This window comes from Daphnia pulex, chromosome 7, assembly GCF_021134715.1.
Source record: "Daphnia pulex isolate KAP4 chromosome 7, ASM2113471v1".
Classification (NCBI taxonomy): domain Eukaryota; kingdom Metazoa; phylum Arthropoda; class Branchiopoda; order Diplostraca; family Daphniidae; genus Daphnia; species Daphnia pulex.
Genome location: NC_060023.1, coordinates 1,736,115 through 1,749,495, shown reverse-complemented (window position 1 = coordinate 1,749,495; position 13,381 = coordinate 1,736,115). Strand labels below are relative to the sequence as shown.

Genomic DNA, 13,381 nt, shown 5'->3' with positions numbered 1-13,381 from the left:
ACCCCAAATTTTACGAGGATCAAGAATATGTGGTTCTTTTGTACGTCAGATCAATATTTACTAAACTACTGACAGAAATGAGAAAACCGGAAGTAGAAAAAAAAACTAATTTTTAAAAATCTAACAAGTGAGCTTTGTTGGGGGAATAATTATCGTCAATTATCACTAAATATTTCAACAAAATAACTGCCAATAAATGTTCAAAAACATGTCCAAATTAACTGAAACTGACTGTTTTGACAGGTGAAAATGATCGAAAAGCCATCTAGCGTTAGAAAAAAGAAACGTCTAAGTAAAACACTTCGTTTGCGCGTAAGAAGGGCCCGATTTAGAAATTATTACACAGACACAGAGTTTAAAGCAAGTAGAATATTAGTAGATAATCTACGAAAATAAGAAAATTTTCGGGTACCTGGGCATAATCCCGTGGTGAGTAACTGCAGGTGTGTAACAGCAAAGGGTAGCGACCACTGAAGTGTTCCAACTCGTCGGTGAAGTAAGACAAGTTGTAGCAGCAAAAGCAGTGAAGCTAGATGAGCGTACGTCGGGAAGATAAGGATGGAGCAGAACGTTGCTGGATGTCCCTCTTCCTTCATGGACAAAGGTCAGCATTGGCTTAAGGATCTATTACGTGCTCTGTAAAAAAAATGTAATGCATTAATGAATTGAAAATATAATAGTTAATAAAGCATTTCAATCTTTACCTATACTAAGAAGCACACTGAAGATTTTCATGATAAAAAACCGCAAAAATGGAAATCACAGCAACCAACAGCCTTACTCCTTAGGTTGAGGTAAATTTCCTGATGCTGAAGAAATTGTCGTGAAGTATTGCAGTAGCGTGGTGATAGGTTATATTGACAATTACCTTTATCAAATGGGTGAATGGTGCTGAATTTAGTAAGGCATTTGTGATTTGACGTGGTGTGGTTGGTGTGGTAGCAGTAATGGGGAAATACTTTGTCTCCACACATTTGTATTCCACGATATGTGAGCTTCACACATGAGTTTTAGGCTTTTGACAACATGATGGGTCTATTGGAGGGAAAGCGACTGAGCTCTAAGTCAACTTTTTTGAATGACTGACAGTATGCATCTAAAATTTGAAGAAATAAGTTGGCACAGTATAAAAATAAGGAAATTAGGTCAAGATAAACCTACTTATAATACGAAGTTCAATTTGGTATATGAAATCTCAGGAATATAAGTATTAATTAGCTACAATTTGTTTCGCCCTTTTGGCCTCGTTTCACGACGTAACAACAACAAAGGCGACACTGGCGACATCTAGTAACGAGATATGAATCCAAAGTTGCTTGCAATATTATTAAAAATACCCGAAAATAGAACTCCACCGACAATAGAACCCCAATATTTTATTTAAAATACCCGACAATAGAACTCCAATGCTCGACAGTAGAACTCCACTAAGTGACAATAGAACTCCAATTCCAATAATAATGAGCTGTGACTTTGCAACCGACTTAGGATTCAAAACTCATTACTAGATGTCGCCAGTGTCGCCTTTGTTGTTGTTACGTCGTGAAACGAGGCCAAAAGGGCGAAACAAATTGTAGCTAATTTATACTTATATTCCTGTGATTTCATATACCAAATTGAACTTCGAATCTTGTGTAGGTTTATCTTACCTATTTACCTTATTTTTATACTGTACTAACTTATTTCTTCAAATTCTAGATGCATACTGTCAGTCATTCTGACAACAAGTTGACTTAGCGCTCAGTCACTTTCCATCCATTATAGGCCCATCATGCTGTCAAAAGCCTAAAACTCATGGTTGGAGCACACATGTAGTGGAATACAAATTGCAGAGATAAGGTATTTCTCCGTGACTGCTACCAGACCATAACAATTTAGATTTTCTTATAACATAGGTATCCTTGCCCGTGAACCATAGGATCTTTTCTGAATCTCGCAGTTTTGGTGGTGTACCCTGCAACAGCATCTTTGTGGTTATGGATGTGTTTACTCTGTTCAGAAGGCCACCCAGCTAAGAGATAGGTACAGTTTTATTTCTCATAAGTAAATCTATGTCAATTTGTAAATAACGTTGAGAATTTCCTTGTCCCATTCCCACTTACAGTTTCAGAGACATGAAGTGTGTGAAGTGAATAACCTGTCATGTGCAGGCACATGTACCAGATCTGTTTGATGAAAGTCAAAGGCCTTACTAAATTCATCACCCAAATGATATAGGTAAGCATCAATACCACCTATCACCAAGCTAATTTACAATACTTCATGACACTTTCTTTAGCATTAGGAAATTTATCTCAACATGTGGAGTAATGCTGTTGCTTGCTGTGAATCCATTTTTACGTTTTTTCATCATAAACATTTCTTTGATGTGCTTCTTAGAAAAGGTAAAGATTAATGTGCTTTTCTAATTTTTATGTTTTCATTAATGTAACACTTTTTTATACAGAGCAGGCAAGATCCCCACGGATATCCTCGAGCTAATGCTGAATTTTGTCCATGACAGAAGAGGGACTTCCATCATGCTCCATCCTTATCTTCAAGACCTACGCTCATCCAGCTTCACTGCTTCAGTGCTTCTTATGCTGCAAAAAGAACTGTTCTTGCTTCACTGGCGAAGCTGGATCACTTCAGTTGCTGTTACACACCTGCAGTCACTCACCACAGGATTATGTCCAGGTACCCGAAAATTTTCTTATTTTCGTAGATTATCTACTAATATTCTACTTGCTTTAAACTCTGTGTCTGTGTAATAATTTCTAAATCGGGCCCTTCTTACGCGCAAACGAAGTGTTTTACTTAGACGTTTCTTTTTTCTAACGCTAGATGGCTTTTCGATCATTTTCAGCTGTCAAAACAGTCAGTTTCAGTAACTTTGCACATCTCTTTAAACGTTTATCGACCGTTTTTTGTGGTAATTTTGTAGTGATAATTGACGATAACTATTCCCCCAACAAAGCTCACTTGTTAGATTTTTAAAAATTAGTTTTTTTTTCTACTTCCGGTTTTCTCATTTCTGTCAGTAGTTTAGTAAATACTGATCTGACGTACAAAAGAACCACATATTCGTGATCCTCGTAAAATTTGGGGTAAAGTTCATGTTATCTTTTTTACGTATTCGTACTTCCGGTTTTGAAAATTTTCCTGAACTATAGTTCAGGAAAATTCTCGATTTTGGCCAAATTTTGGATTTCGTTTAAATCATACCTAATCGACCCCAAATTTCATGGAGATCACGAATATGTGGTTTAATCTGACGACAGCTCAATGGTTGAGGCGCTGTGGTTACTTCCGGTATACTTCCGGAATTTTTTTTAAAGACTAGCAAGTGAACTTTGTTCCGTTTACAGTTCTCAACATTGCAAGCTTGATTTAAACTTAAAAAAATTGCATATTTAAATATTTGAGCTAAAACACCGTATTATTGTTTCTATCTGTATTATGTAACTTTTATTGGCATGTCACTAAATAAGAATTGTTTTCTCTTTAATCAGGTAATGCAGAAGAGACGTCGAGAAGATGGACACCAAAACATCGCCGGTATCTCCAAAACGTCAGCGTGGATCATCATTTGTTGTTGGTAATATGTTTGTGTTTGTGTAAGTTAACCCGTTGTCTGCCACGCCTTTGTTCTCCCCTAGCTCCTTTGCACGGGCTGCGTGCGCTGTTCGGTCTCGTGGTTTTCATGCCGCGGGATCGGAAAGTCGTACCAGCCCAAAACTTGCCGCAAGGCGCCTGTTAAGGCAATGCACTATAGGGACTTCCCCCTTGTCGATGCGGTGATGGATTCTCCTGTCACCGTGTCAGCCCGGACTTGTCAGCAATGGCAAGTCCCACTTTGGTCACGGATCCTTCAGACGTGGCGCGTAGAGTAGTAGAGAGCAACCTACGGGTTGTATGGCGTGGCAGCCAACGGGTTAACTTAAGTGTATGTATATATGTATGTATGTGATTGTAAAATGTGGTGGAATTGTGGGTGGAGGTGGGATAACAAAGCAATTCCTTTTAATGTTTTGTCTTACAACTTTGAAGTTTTAGATTTACTTTGTCAAGTAACTTGAGTTGAAAATACAAACTTCACAAATTTAGAGTAAACTTGTAACAGTCTTTCGTAATTAAACCTGAAAATGGAGTTTTTCCAATTACCAGAAAGTTTCCGAATGCGAGCGACTAGAGCAAGTCACCTCCACCAGATTTGAAATTAAGTCCCATCGCAATGGCTTGGAGGTGTAAAGAGAAGTCTTACATGATTGAAGATTACCCTCATTAAAATATTTATTTTCTCATTTAAGAACAACCACAATACCAGTGACTAGTATGATGACCGACAAAACTGAACACTATTAAATCAAACTGAAATTTCGACTAGTATTTAGTAGACTTTCTCTAGAAGAAGCGTAGGTCGTGGAGTAATATCCAAATGCTTTAGTGGTGTAGTAACTCGGGGCAGAGTAATACTTTGGAGATTCAAAGTAGTAGCTGGGACCAGTGTAGGTTACATTGTGATACTCAGGGGCCTTGGTGGTGTAGTAAAACGGATCCTCTTGTTTGGTGTTGGTTGGAGCAGAGTTAATCTTGGGTTCCTCTGTGTAGTAAACTAGGGCAGCATACGTCATTGGGTAATATTCGGCCTTTTCGGTGTAGCACTTGGCAGCTTCGGTTTAATAGCTAGGGGCAGCGTAGGTTTGTGGTGTAGTAAACTGGAGACTCAAGAGTAGTATTTCGGTTCAACGTAGAATTAACGACCATCCGCTGTGTAGTAACTAGTAAGTAGGTACTAAGTAGTACTGGGCCTCCACAGTTGTAGTTTCGTAGCTCGGGCAGATAGAATTTGGGCGCTTCGTTGTAGTACTCTACCGCTTTGGTGGTATAATAAGCTGGAGCTTCGGTGTAGTGGCTAGAAACAGTAGTAGTTGAAACTAGGTGTAAAAGGCTGGGACAGCACAAGTGGTGGTGTAGTACTCCGGTGCCTTGGTGGTGTAGTACTCCGGTGCCTTGGTGGTGTAGTACTCCGGTGCCTTGGTGGTGTAGTACTCCGGTGCCTTGGTGGTGTAGTACTCCGGTGCCTTGGTGGTGTAGTACTCCGGTGCCTTGGTGGTGTAGTACTCCGGTGCCTTGGTGGTGTAGTACTCCGGTGCCTTGGTGGTGTAGTACTCCGGTGCCTTGGTGGTGTAGTACTCCGGTGCCTTGGTGGTGTAGTACTCCGGTGCCTTGGTGGTGTAGTACTCCGGTGCCTTGGTGGTGTAGTACTCAGCCTCTTTGTTGAGGCAACTCGGGGCAGCGTTATACTTCAAGGCTTCGATGTAGTAGCTCGGGGCATCATAAGTTGTGGTATAATATTCTGCAGCCTTGGTGGTGTGGTAACCGGTTGTTGCGTATGTTGTTGTTGTGTAGGAAGGCGGCGGCGTTGCGGCTTGGTATCCGCCATACTCAGGACGTCAGGAGACATCGATACACCAATGGTTGACCTAGCCATCAACGATACAACATACAGCAGCAGTACACCATAGTTAACTAGATGGTAAATTATTACAACATTTACATTCAATAACTGGCATATTAAAACTGAGAAAAAAAAATAAATTGATACAAAACTATACGTAATAGAATATTTACCCATGATAGCGTACTGAAAATACGACGAAGAATGCAGATAGTGACAAATATTGCGCTGCAGTCCTTCACCCATGTTGCATGCATGCATTGCCAATCATATGCTCTCTAGCCAATCGCCCTGATACAACAGCATGGTCATGATGTTCCACACGACGACGATCCAATTTGATATCATAAAAGCAGGCAGCATCTTTGGCTTAATAAAAAATCAAGTCCAAAACCAAAAATTAGAATCTAAATTTACCACCAAAAGTGTAAAATTACTTTACAAAAACTTCATATACTATCTAGCAATATCAGAGCAGTCAATGTTGGTTGAGTTTTAATCACACACTGTATTAAAATTAATATGAAATGAAAAATGTTCAAGGATTCTTACCAACCAGACGTTTGATCTGCTTCAAGCTCAGCATTGACTCGATAACCGCCAAAATTGGAATCGATTTCCAAACCAGAAGCGACAGCCAAATCCGTGTTTGCGTTCAAACCGACAGCAACCATAACATGATCAGTTTAAACCTGATGAAATAATTTTTCGATTTTAATTAACATCGCTAACAAAACATGTATTGAAATAACTGTTTACCTTTCGACCATTGTTAAAGATCAATGGAACCTTGTTGTCTTCCAAGCTTGCACCCTCAACATTAGCTTTGGGCAACACATTAACACTTTCTGCATTCAACTTCTCGGTTGTCCATTCGCTCATTTAGGGAGGACTCGACCTAATACCGTCCTCAGCAAAAACTTTGAGCACCTTCAGTCCGTTACTTTTGGCTAAATGTAAAAAAATTTCCCATTAAGCAACTTGCGTCAAATAACTTGACTAGATTCTTCAACACGAGGTTAATACTCAGATACCTCGGTGTAGTAGCTGGGAGCAGAGTAGTACTTGGGAGCCTTAGTGTAGTAGGCTGGAGCAGCATACGTAGTTGTGTAGTACTTGGGAGACTCGTTGGTGTAGCACCTGTGCGCTTTGGTAGCGTAGCTCGGGGAAGAATAATACTTCCGAGGCTTCGGTTTAGTAGCTCGGAGCAGCATCAGTTGTTGTGTGTAGTGCAGCACGACGGCATAGTTTACTAGACAATGTTCAATAAAATCGGGCATATTAATGCATAGAAAGGAAATAGAAATTGATATAAAACTCGATTTAAAAATACAAAATATTTACCCCTGATTGAGAACTGGTAATAACACCAAGAGTGCAGTTGCCGTGTCAGAGATGCTCACTCGATTGATTTCTATCGCCTTCTCTCTTTCGGGCACGGCATCAACGATACAACACCCAACAGCAACCCAACGCCATTATCAACTAAACAATCAAGGATTTGTAAATTAGTTTTCGAACATAACTGGTCATATACAACTAAAAAAAATATAGAATTGATTCACGGCTCGGTATAAAATTGAATACTTACCCATGATTGCAAAATGATATTAAAACGAAGAGAGCAGTTGTTGCCGTGTCGGAGATCTTCACTCGACTGACTTCAATGGCATTTTCTCTCTCCTTTTATACGATTTTTTTCTCACCCTCACCCCCTAAGCCTTGCGGCTATTGCACCTGCTTGATAATGGTGCAACACGTGTCGTTCTCACCCAACCTCTTCACCATTGCATGACACGTAATGATCTCCATGACCTTCGATTGAAGAAAACTAGCTTTTCCTTCTGCAGGTTGACGTTGTTGGGGATGGGTCTACAACAACCAATATTAAAAACAAAACAAAATGGATGTAACACGTCTCGTTCTAACCCAACCTCTTACACCACTGCATGCCAAGTTTTACGTAATGGTCTCCGTGACCTTCGAGCGTGAAGGACATGCAAACTGGCCTTTCTTTCTGCAGGTTGACGTGGCTGGGGATGGGTCAACAACAACCAATATCAAAATTAATACATCAGAATGAATACATCAAAATGAATACCAAATGGTTGTGGCTTAAAACTCACTTTATACCAATTGACATCTGAGTCATTTGACTCGTTTCTTCAAACACATGATCAATCCAAATTCATTTCATGATGTGCACACAGTTGAGCCTTGTTAGAAACCTTTTTTCGGTCAATAAAAAGAAGTTCTCAAAAGTTGCAAAAATGTTAAAAACTTACTAGCTACATGTCACAATACCCTAATGCCTGATGAAGTCTACAGTCTAGATTAGATAAAAAATTGCATCCAATGAATAAAACAGATGAAAAATTATTTGAAATGCTGTTCAACTTACACATCACCGCTGACATTGGATTTTAGTTTCTTCTCTGCCGCTCTTTAGGCCATTAGGCTGAGGAATAATAACAAGAGAATTCGAGAGTTTAACATGTTAACCATCACTGCAAAATTAAAGGTAAATAAGCTTACCAATAGAGGTTGATACATCACCACTTAATGAAACTTGAGGATTAGTATCTCAACTTAGCAAATAGTAATTTCTAAATAAAACATTGTAGCATTGAATATAATCCTTCATTTTATATGGAATTCTGGAATGTGTTCAATATCTTTCTTTTCCTCTACAAATATTTTCATCACACAGTGTTCAGAACCAGTACTGTGCTTGCTGTCCCTTCATTTCCTTCGCTTTCTCCAAAATTCTAAATAAGAAATCTAAATAAATCACCGGAACTGCTGTCAGCATGATTCATCCTCTCAAATTTACTATAAACAACCTTGGGTTCGTAAAAAAACGGTAAAAACAACGATACTCGAACATAAGAGTCAAACTTTACTCGACTTTACTTTCTACATTAGTTTTCCATGAATATAAACAATATCAATCACCATCTAGTGTTCACAATCGGCAATCAATTTGAATTGTGTACCGGAACTACTGAAAGTAAGATACGCTCTCAGGTTGACACTAAATCTGATCAGATATCACGAGGGTGAAATTGTTTGACGAGTTTATTTTTTAAATAATAATCCCAGAATTAAGACAATGGTATTGTTGGAAATTAGTATTTAGGGGAGGCAGTGGGAGTTTTGTACGCTGGAGTTTTGTAGACCTTAGTGCTGTAGGATGGAGTGCTGTATGCTGGAGTAGTGTAGGCTGGAGTAGTGTACTCTGGCTCTTTGTAGGCAGGGGTAGTATAGGCAGGGGTAGTATAGGCAGGTGTAGTATAGGCTGGAGTAGTGTAGGCGGGAGCGACGTAGGCCGGTTTCTGGTATTCGGGAGCCTGGTAGGCAGGAGCGGCGTAGGAAGCAGAAGCTTTGGATTGGGGCTCCACGTATTCGGGGTACTTGGCTTCACCTTCGTATTTCACGTCAGCGGTGTATCCGTTGGCGTCAGCCTTGTAGGTGACGATCTGGACGCGGCTGTCGGGGAGAACCACACGGTAAGATCCGGTGACAACGTTGTATTCAGATTTCTCGTTATGCTCAAAGTCATTGTAAGATTCTTTATCCTGGACATCGTATCCGAAGCTGTAGGGTTGAGCGGCCTGAAAATGTTTTTTAATGGATGAAAATTAACTAATGCCATCTGAGTCATTTAATTGAATTTTACTTACGTATGTGACTTCTTCGTATTTAGGGGCCTCGTATTTGGGAGCCTCGTATTTAGGAGCCTCGTACTTTGGGGCTTCGTATTTAGGGGCCTCGTACTTTGGGGCTTCGTACTTTGGGGCTTCGTATTTAGGGGCCTCGTACTTTGGGGCTTCGTATTTAGGGGCCTCGTACTTTGGGGCTTCGTACTTTGGGGCTTCGTATTTAGGAGCCTCGTACTTTGGAGTTTCGTATTTAGGGGCCTCGTACTTTGGGGTTTCGTATTTAGGGGCCTCGTACTTTGGGGTTTCGTATTTAGGAGCCTCGTACTTTGGGGTTTCGTATTTAGGAGCCTCGTACTTTGGGGCTTCGTATTTAGGAGCCTCGTACTTTGGGGTTTCGTATTTAGGGGCCTCGTACTTTGGGGTTTCGTATTTAGGAGCCTCGTATTTAGGAGCATCATAGGAATTGGCAGCAGCAACAGCAAAGAGGGCAATGAGGACGAAGAACTGAATTTAAGAATGAAATTACTTTAGTTTACCGAAATCCTAGTTCTTGTCTTTATCTAATAAATATTTTTGCCTTTATCTATTTAGTCTTTACATCAAATGAATAGAAAAGAAAGGTAAACTAAAATATATATTTTTTTTAATGACTTAAGTTACGATTTTTACCTTCATCTTGGAGGAGTAGGTGACTTGTTTGAAACAGCTAGATAACTGATGCTTTAATACTGATTCGTTCGCGATTTTATAGCAAACAAGAGCGATAGCTAACGGCAATGTGGGAGGGGACGTTTCGGGCTAAATCGGTGTAGAGCGAAAGTAAATGTGTAACTCGGTTACATAACACAGAAAGGTAACCGTAATCTAAAAATACCAAACTATCGAAAAATAAATAAGAGTATTCTTCAGGGCACGGAACGATTCCTTATCTTTTTACTATAAATTTAAAAAAAGGGGTGGGGGCGGGCGGTAGGATTTTCTTATTTCGTTATAAACCTTTCCTTTTTATTTATTTTTGTATTGTTATTTATGGTCGGCTGTGAATCCTAAAATGATGAGTCCATCTAGAAACAATGCCTAACAGAGACATTCTTATTTTAGGGTAAGTTTTCAGATCCTAAATTAAATTCTAATGTTCTCATAACGCGTCTTAACGAGTACAATTTAGGCGCACCCACAATTCAAAGGCATTTGAAAATGAAATACATCCTTCTACTAGCTACAGTATGTTGCTAAGAGCTATAAAGCCAATAGGCAATAGCTTATTCAAAATCCGGTCAGTGTCGCAAGTCGTGGGATTCCATATCTCATCAAACCACGCCCAAAGCGGGACTATCACTTCCATTTGAATGAATGACTCCAATCCAGTAAATTGTATTGAATCACCTTGTACGTACGTCACTTTTACTAGAAAGTCTATCAAGTAGGTCATCTTACGGGAGTATCTGAAGAACAAGTTAAAATTTATCTACTGTTTCCTGACGACAGGGGAATTAATAATTCGGACCTTGGTGCTTCAATCATTCTCAAGATTCATAACATTTAAATGATTACATACAAACTTTCTTCTTTTCTAACCTCTCTCTTGTCCCTACAACTATTTTCTTCGGCATTACTTGATTCAGCAAAACTTAATGACGACGGTAGGGGAAAAGCAACACAGATTAAAAAATAAAACGAAAAAATAATAGTGCCATAAAATGCAATAAAATAAACGAAGGAACTGAATTATCAATGAATTCGTCCCAATTCCCTGATAAAATTGCACTTCCTATAAGTAACCCTGTAAAAGCTTTTGTAACACAGTCGATCAAAATTCGACCAAAGATGATTTCTATGTACTTGAGCAAGTTATTTGGAAAGGAGCTTCTGGATTACTCGAAGATTACTTACAATTATTAAGGCAACGTTACAAGTTGACGCCCGCAGGTGGTCATTCTTCAAGCTCCTACGAGAATTCGACCTGGAATCTAAGTAAAAAGAAGGACAAAATTAAATAAGAAAATAGTTCTTTACATTAACACACCCATTAATGATAAAACTTAAAACTTAATTTTTTTACAACAGAAAAACACCTTAGTCTGAAGTATATCCACGTTGATTAAGTAATCGTCCTTACTTCAGTTATTCTGCTTGTCACCTCTTGTGCAGGATCAATTTCCTTCCAGAGCACCTAGCATTTTTGGGAATCGAGAGAAATAACAATCGCAATAATACGCTGCCTAAAATAAAGAAAAGAAATGCCATTCAGTGTTTCGTCCGACCTTGGTAAGACCATCCTGGGCATCGAGAATGAAAAGGTATCGGAACAAACTGGACTTCATTGGCGAATCCTGCTCAAAACTGTTTTGAAGCCAGACTCAGTGAGAGAGCAGTCATGATGGACAAATCGAGCAAGTTGCTAGTTCTCTAGTATAATTGAGATTTCATATTTGATTGAATTCTCAAATTCAATTGAATCATTAAGACATTCGAGGTCCATGTTTCACTAACTGACTTGTAACTCAAACGGGAAAAGAATATACGAGTTCAAATTGGCTGTTTGTTAAAATTATGCTGGCATAAGGAAAGATAATCAAATCAAGGGTTGTAAATAACTAAATCGATCTATGGCAATTTTTAAAATTTAACTTTAACGTTTAAATTTATAGAAAATTTAACCCGAAATTTGTTCCTCTCCATGCCATGAAGCCAGTATCCTTAAACAACAATCTAATAGCCACATTTTATTTTGCTACTCAATTAAAAACACACTTCTGTTGTAGAACAGTATCCGGTTTAACACAACTACAAGAAATGTTTTATTCTTTAAATAGAGACATACCATGTTGGCGTCGAACCGTAAGGCGATGGTCGAAGGTGTTGGTGAAATGCTTCAAGAGCCGGCGGTTTGCGGATGATTCAAATTGATGACGATTCTGAAACCACCATGGTGGAACCAAGAACATAAATAAATGTTAGGGTATTTCAAATTGCTTAAATTAAACCTCCATACCACAATTGATTTCTCAGACTCCTACGCACTTCAGGATGACCTTCTCGATTAAGAAACGAATCCCTGGTGAAATCTGTCTCGAGTAGAACGAGTTGGATCTCTTGATAAAACTGGTTAAAACTTTAAAGTAAGGCCAACTGGGTAATGGAACTTGTAATGGAAAAATTCCATTTAAAATCCCTGTGAAAAATATTTCATAAAAATAAATTAAGTAAAATTTCCGTAATAACTGTGGACAGTTTAAGTTCAACGTTAATACTTGAGCAAGATTTGGGTTATTTAGGAATGTAGGGCGGAGAATTGCTTACCGGGATAATCATTCTGTCAATCTCAATAATCCTTCTGGCATTGGAGATAATGCTGTCGGAATCCCTGAAACGCCAAGGAAACTCACACATCAGAAACGTTTTGGCTTCTCCTTAATACTAAAGAAAATTCATAAATAATTTAAATACGTTGGCTTGAAATGAATTTCAATCGTTACATACAAGGAAATGTTACAGTTGGAAGAAAGAGTTGGGAGAAAGAGGACGGAGTTTAAGAGCTTCAATCAAGTGGATGTGAGCACCCAGCGGACCGTTGCAGGGATGGCTGACAGTGGGCAAGGAAGAAGGGGTTAAGAGAGAATTCAGGAAGAGGAAATTCAGAAAAGGGAATCGTTGTTGGCATGTCAAACCAAATTGTCTTTAAAAAAAGAACATGCCCTTAACGAAGTTGAGGGAAGCCCCCATTACCCTCATTCCGAGCGGCGATCGAGGGAAAAATAACACACCACAGATTTGACATCAAAGGTGCATTTCATATGGAGTCAATTATTCTTCTACCTAAAAAAAACAAACAACTTCTTTCATGCTTACAAATATTATCCTTTCAAATCATCAGAAGCCTCAGTCCAAGTGTCCAAAAGTCCAAGTCCAAGTGTTTTGGGTTCAAAGAATGAATTTCACTCTGCAGTGGAACATGAGGAATATGAAATCCGAATCACTGCTACAAAATATATTATGAAAACCAGTTGACAATTTTTGAAATTGCAAATAAGTAGGACTATTCAAACAGTTTTGGGGGTTAAAAGCCTGTTAGTTGTTACCTTTAAGAAAAAAAAAGATACCACTAACACAGCACTGTAGGTGTGGCCATCCATTTCTTATCGGGGACTTTTCAAAACTGATGAAAAAGTTGTCAAAGGGAAACGTTTGAAGTTAGCTGGCAACTTTTCCCACAAAGTAATGCAAAATGAAACACGTGGCGCTCATCTATACTATTTCCCGAAAAGAAAAGAAAACA

The 13,381-nt window shown here is 39.0% G+C and overlaps 1 protein-coding gene and 1 long non-coding RNA gene across 4 annotated transcripts; both read right to left on the bottom strand.

Annotated features, from left to right (window-relative positions):
• Positions 1–750: 750 nt before the first annotated feature.
• On the bottom strand, positions 751–1,409 carry LOC124197291. Its single transcript, XR_006876091.1, has 3 exons — positions 1,162–1,409; positions 869–1,096; positions 751–809 (listed from the first exon to the last, which is right to left on the bottom strand). It is a non-coding gene; the product is annotated as an uncharacterized LOC124197291 (long non-coding RNA).
• Positions 1,410–8,500: 7,091 nt separating this feature from the next.
• Positions 8,501–10,006, bottom strand: LOC124197257 (repetitive proline-rich cell wall protein-like). 3 transcript variants are annotated; one of them, XM_046592637.1, is made up of 5 exons: positions 9,772–10,006; positions 9,361–9,606; positions 9,256–9,330; positions 9,124–9,150; positions 8,501–9,054 (listed from the first exon to the last, which is right to left on the bottom strand). In XM_046592637.1, the coding sequence occupies exons 1-5, from the start codon at positions 9,775–9,777 to the stop codon at positions 8,569–8,571; spliced, it is 840 nt and encodes a 279-aa protein (XP_046448593.1). In that variant the 5' UTR covers positions 9,778–10,006; the 3' UTR covers positions 8,501–8,568. The 3 variants fall into 3 exon arrangements, with proteins under 3 accessions (XP_046448593.1, XP_046448592.1, XP_046448591.1); XM_046592636.1 differs by having other exon boundaries at positions 9,256–9,606; positions 9,772–10,004; XM_046592635.1 differs by having other exon boundaries at positions 9,124–9,606; positions 9,772–10,000.
• Between the last annotated feature and the right edge of the window lie 3,375 nt (positions 10,007–13,381).

Bases quoted from the DNA above. Each gene is read 5' to 3' on its own strand.
- LOC124197257 (XM_046592635.1), bottom strand. The intron at 9,055-9,123 runs GTAAGTAAAATT...AAACATTTTCAG, and splicing joins AATACGAAGAAGTCACATAC to GCCGCTCAACCCTACAGCTT.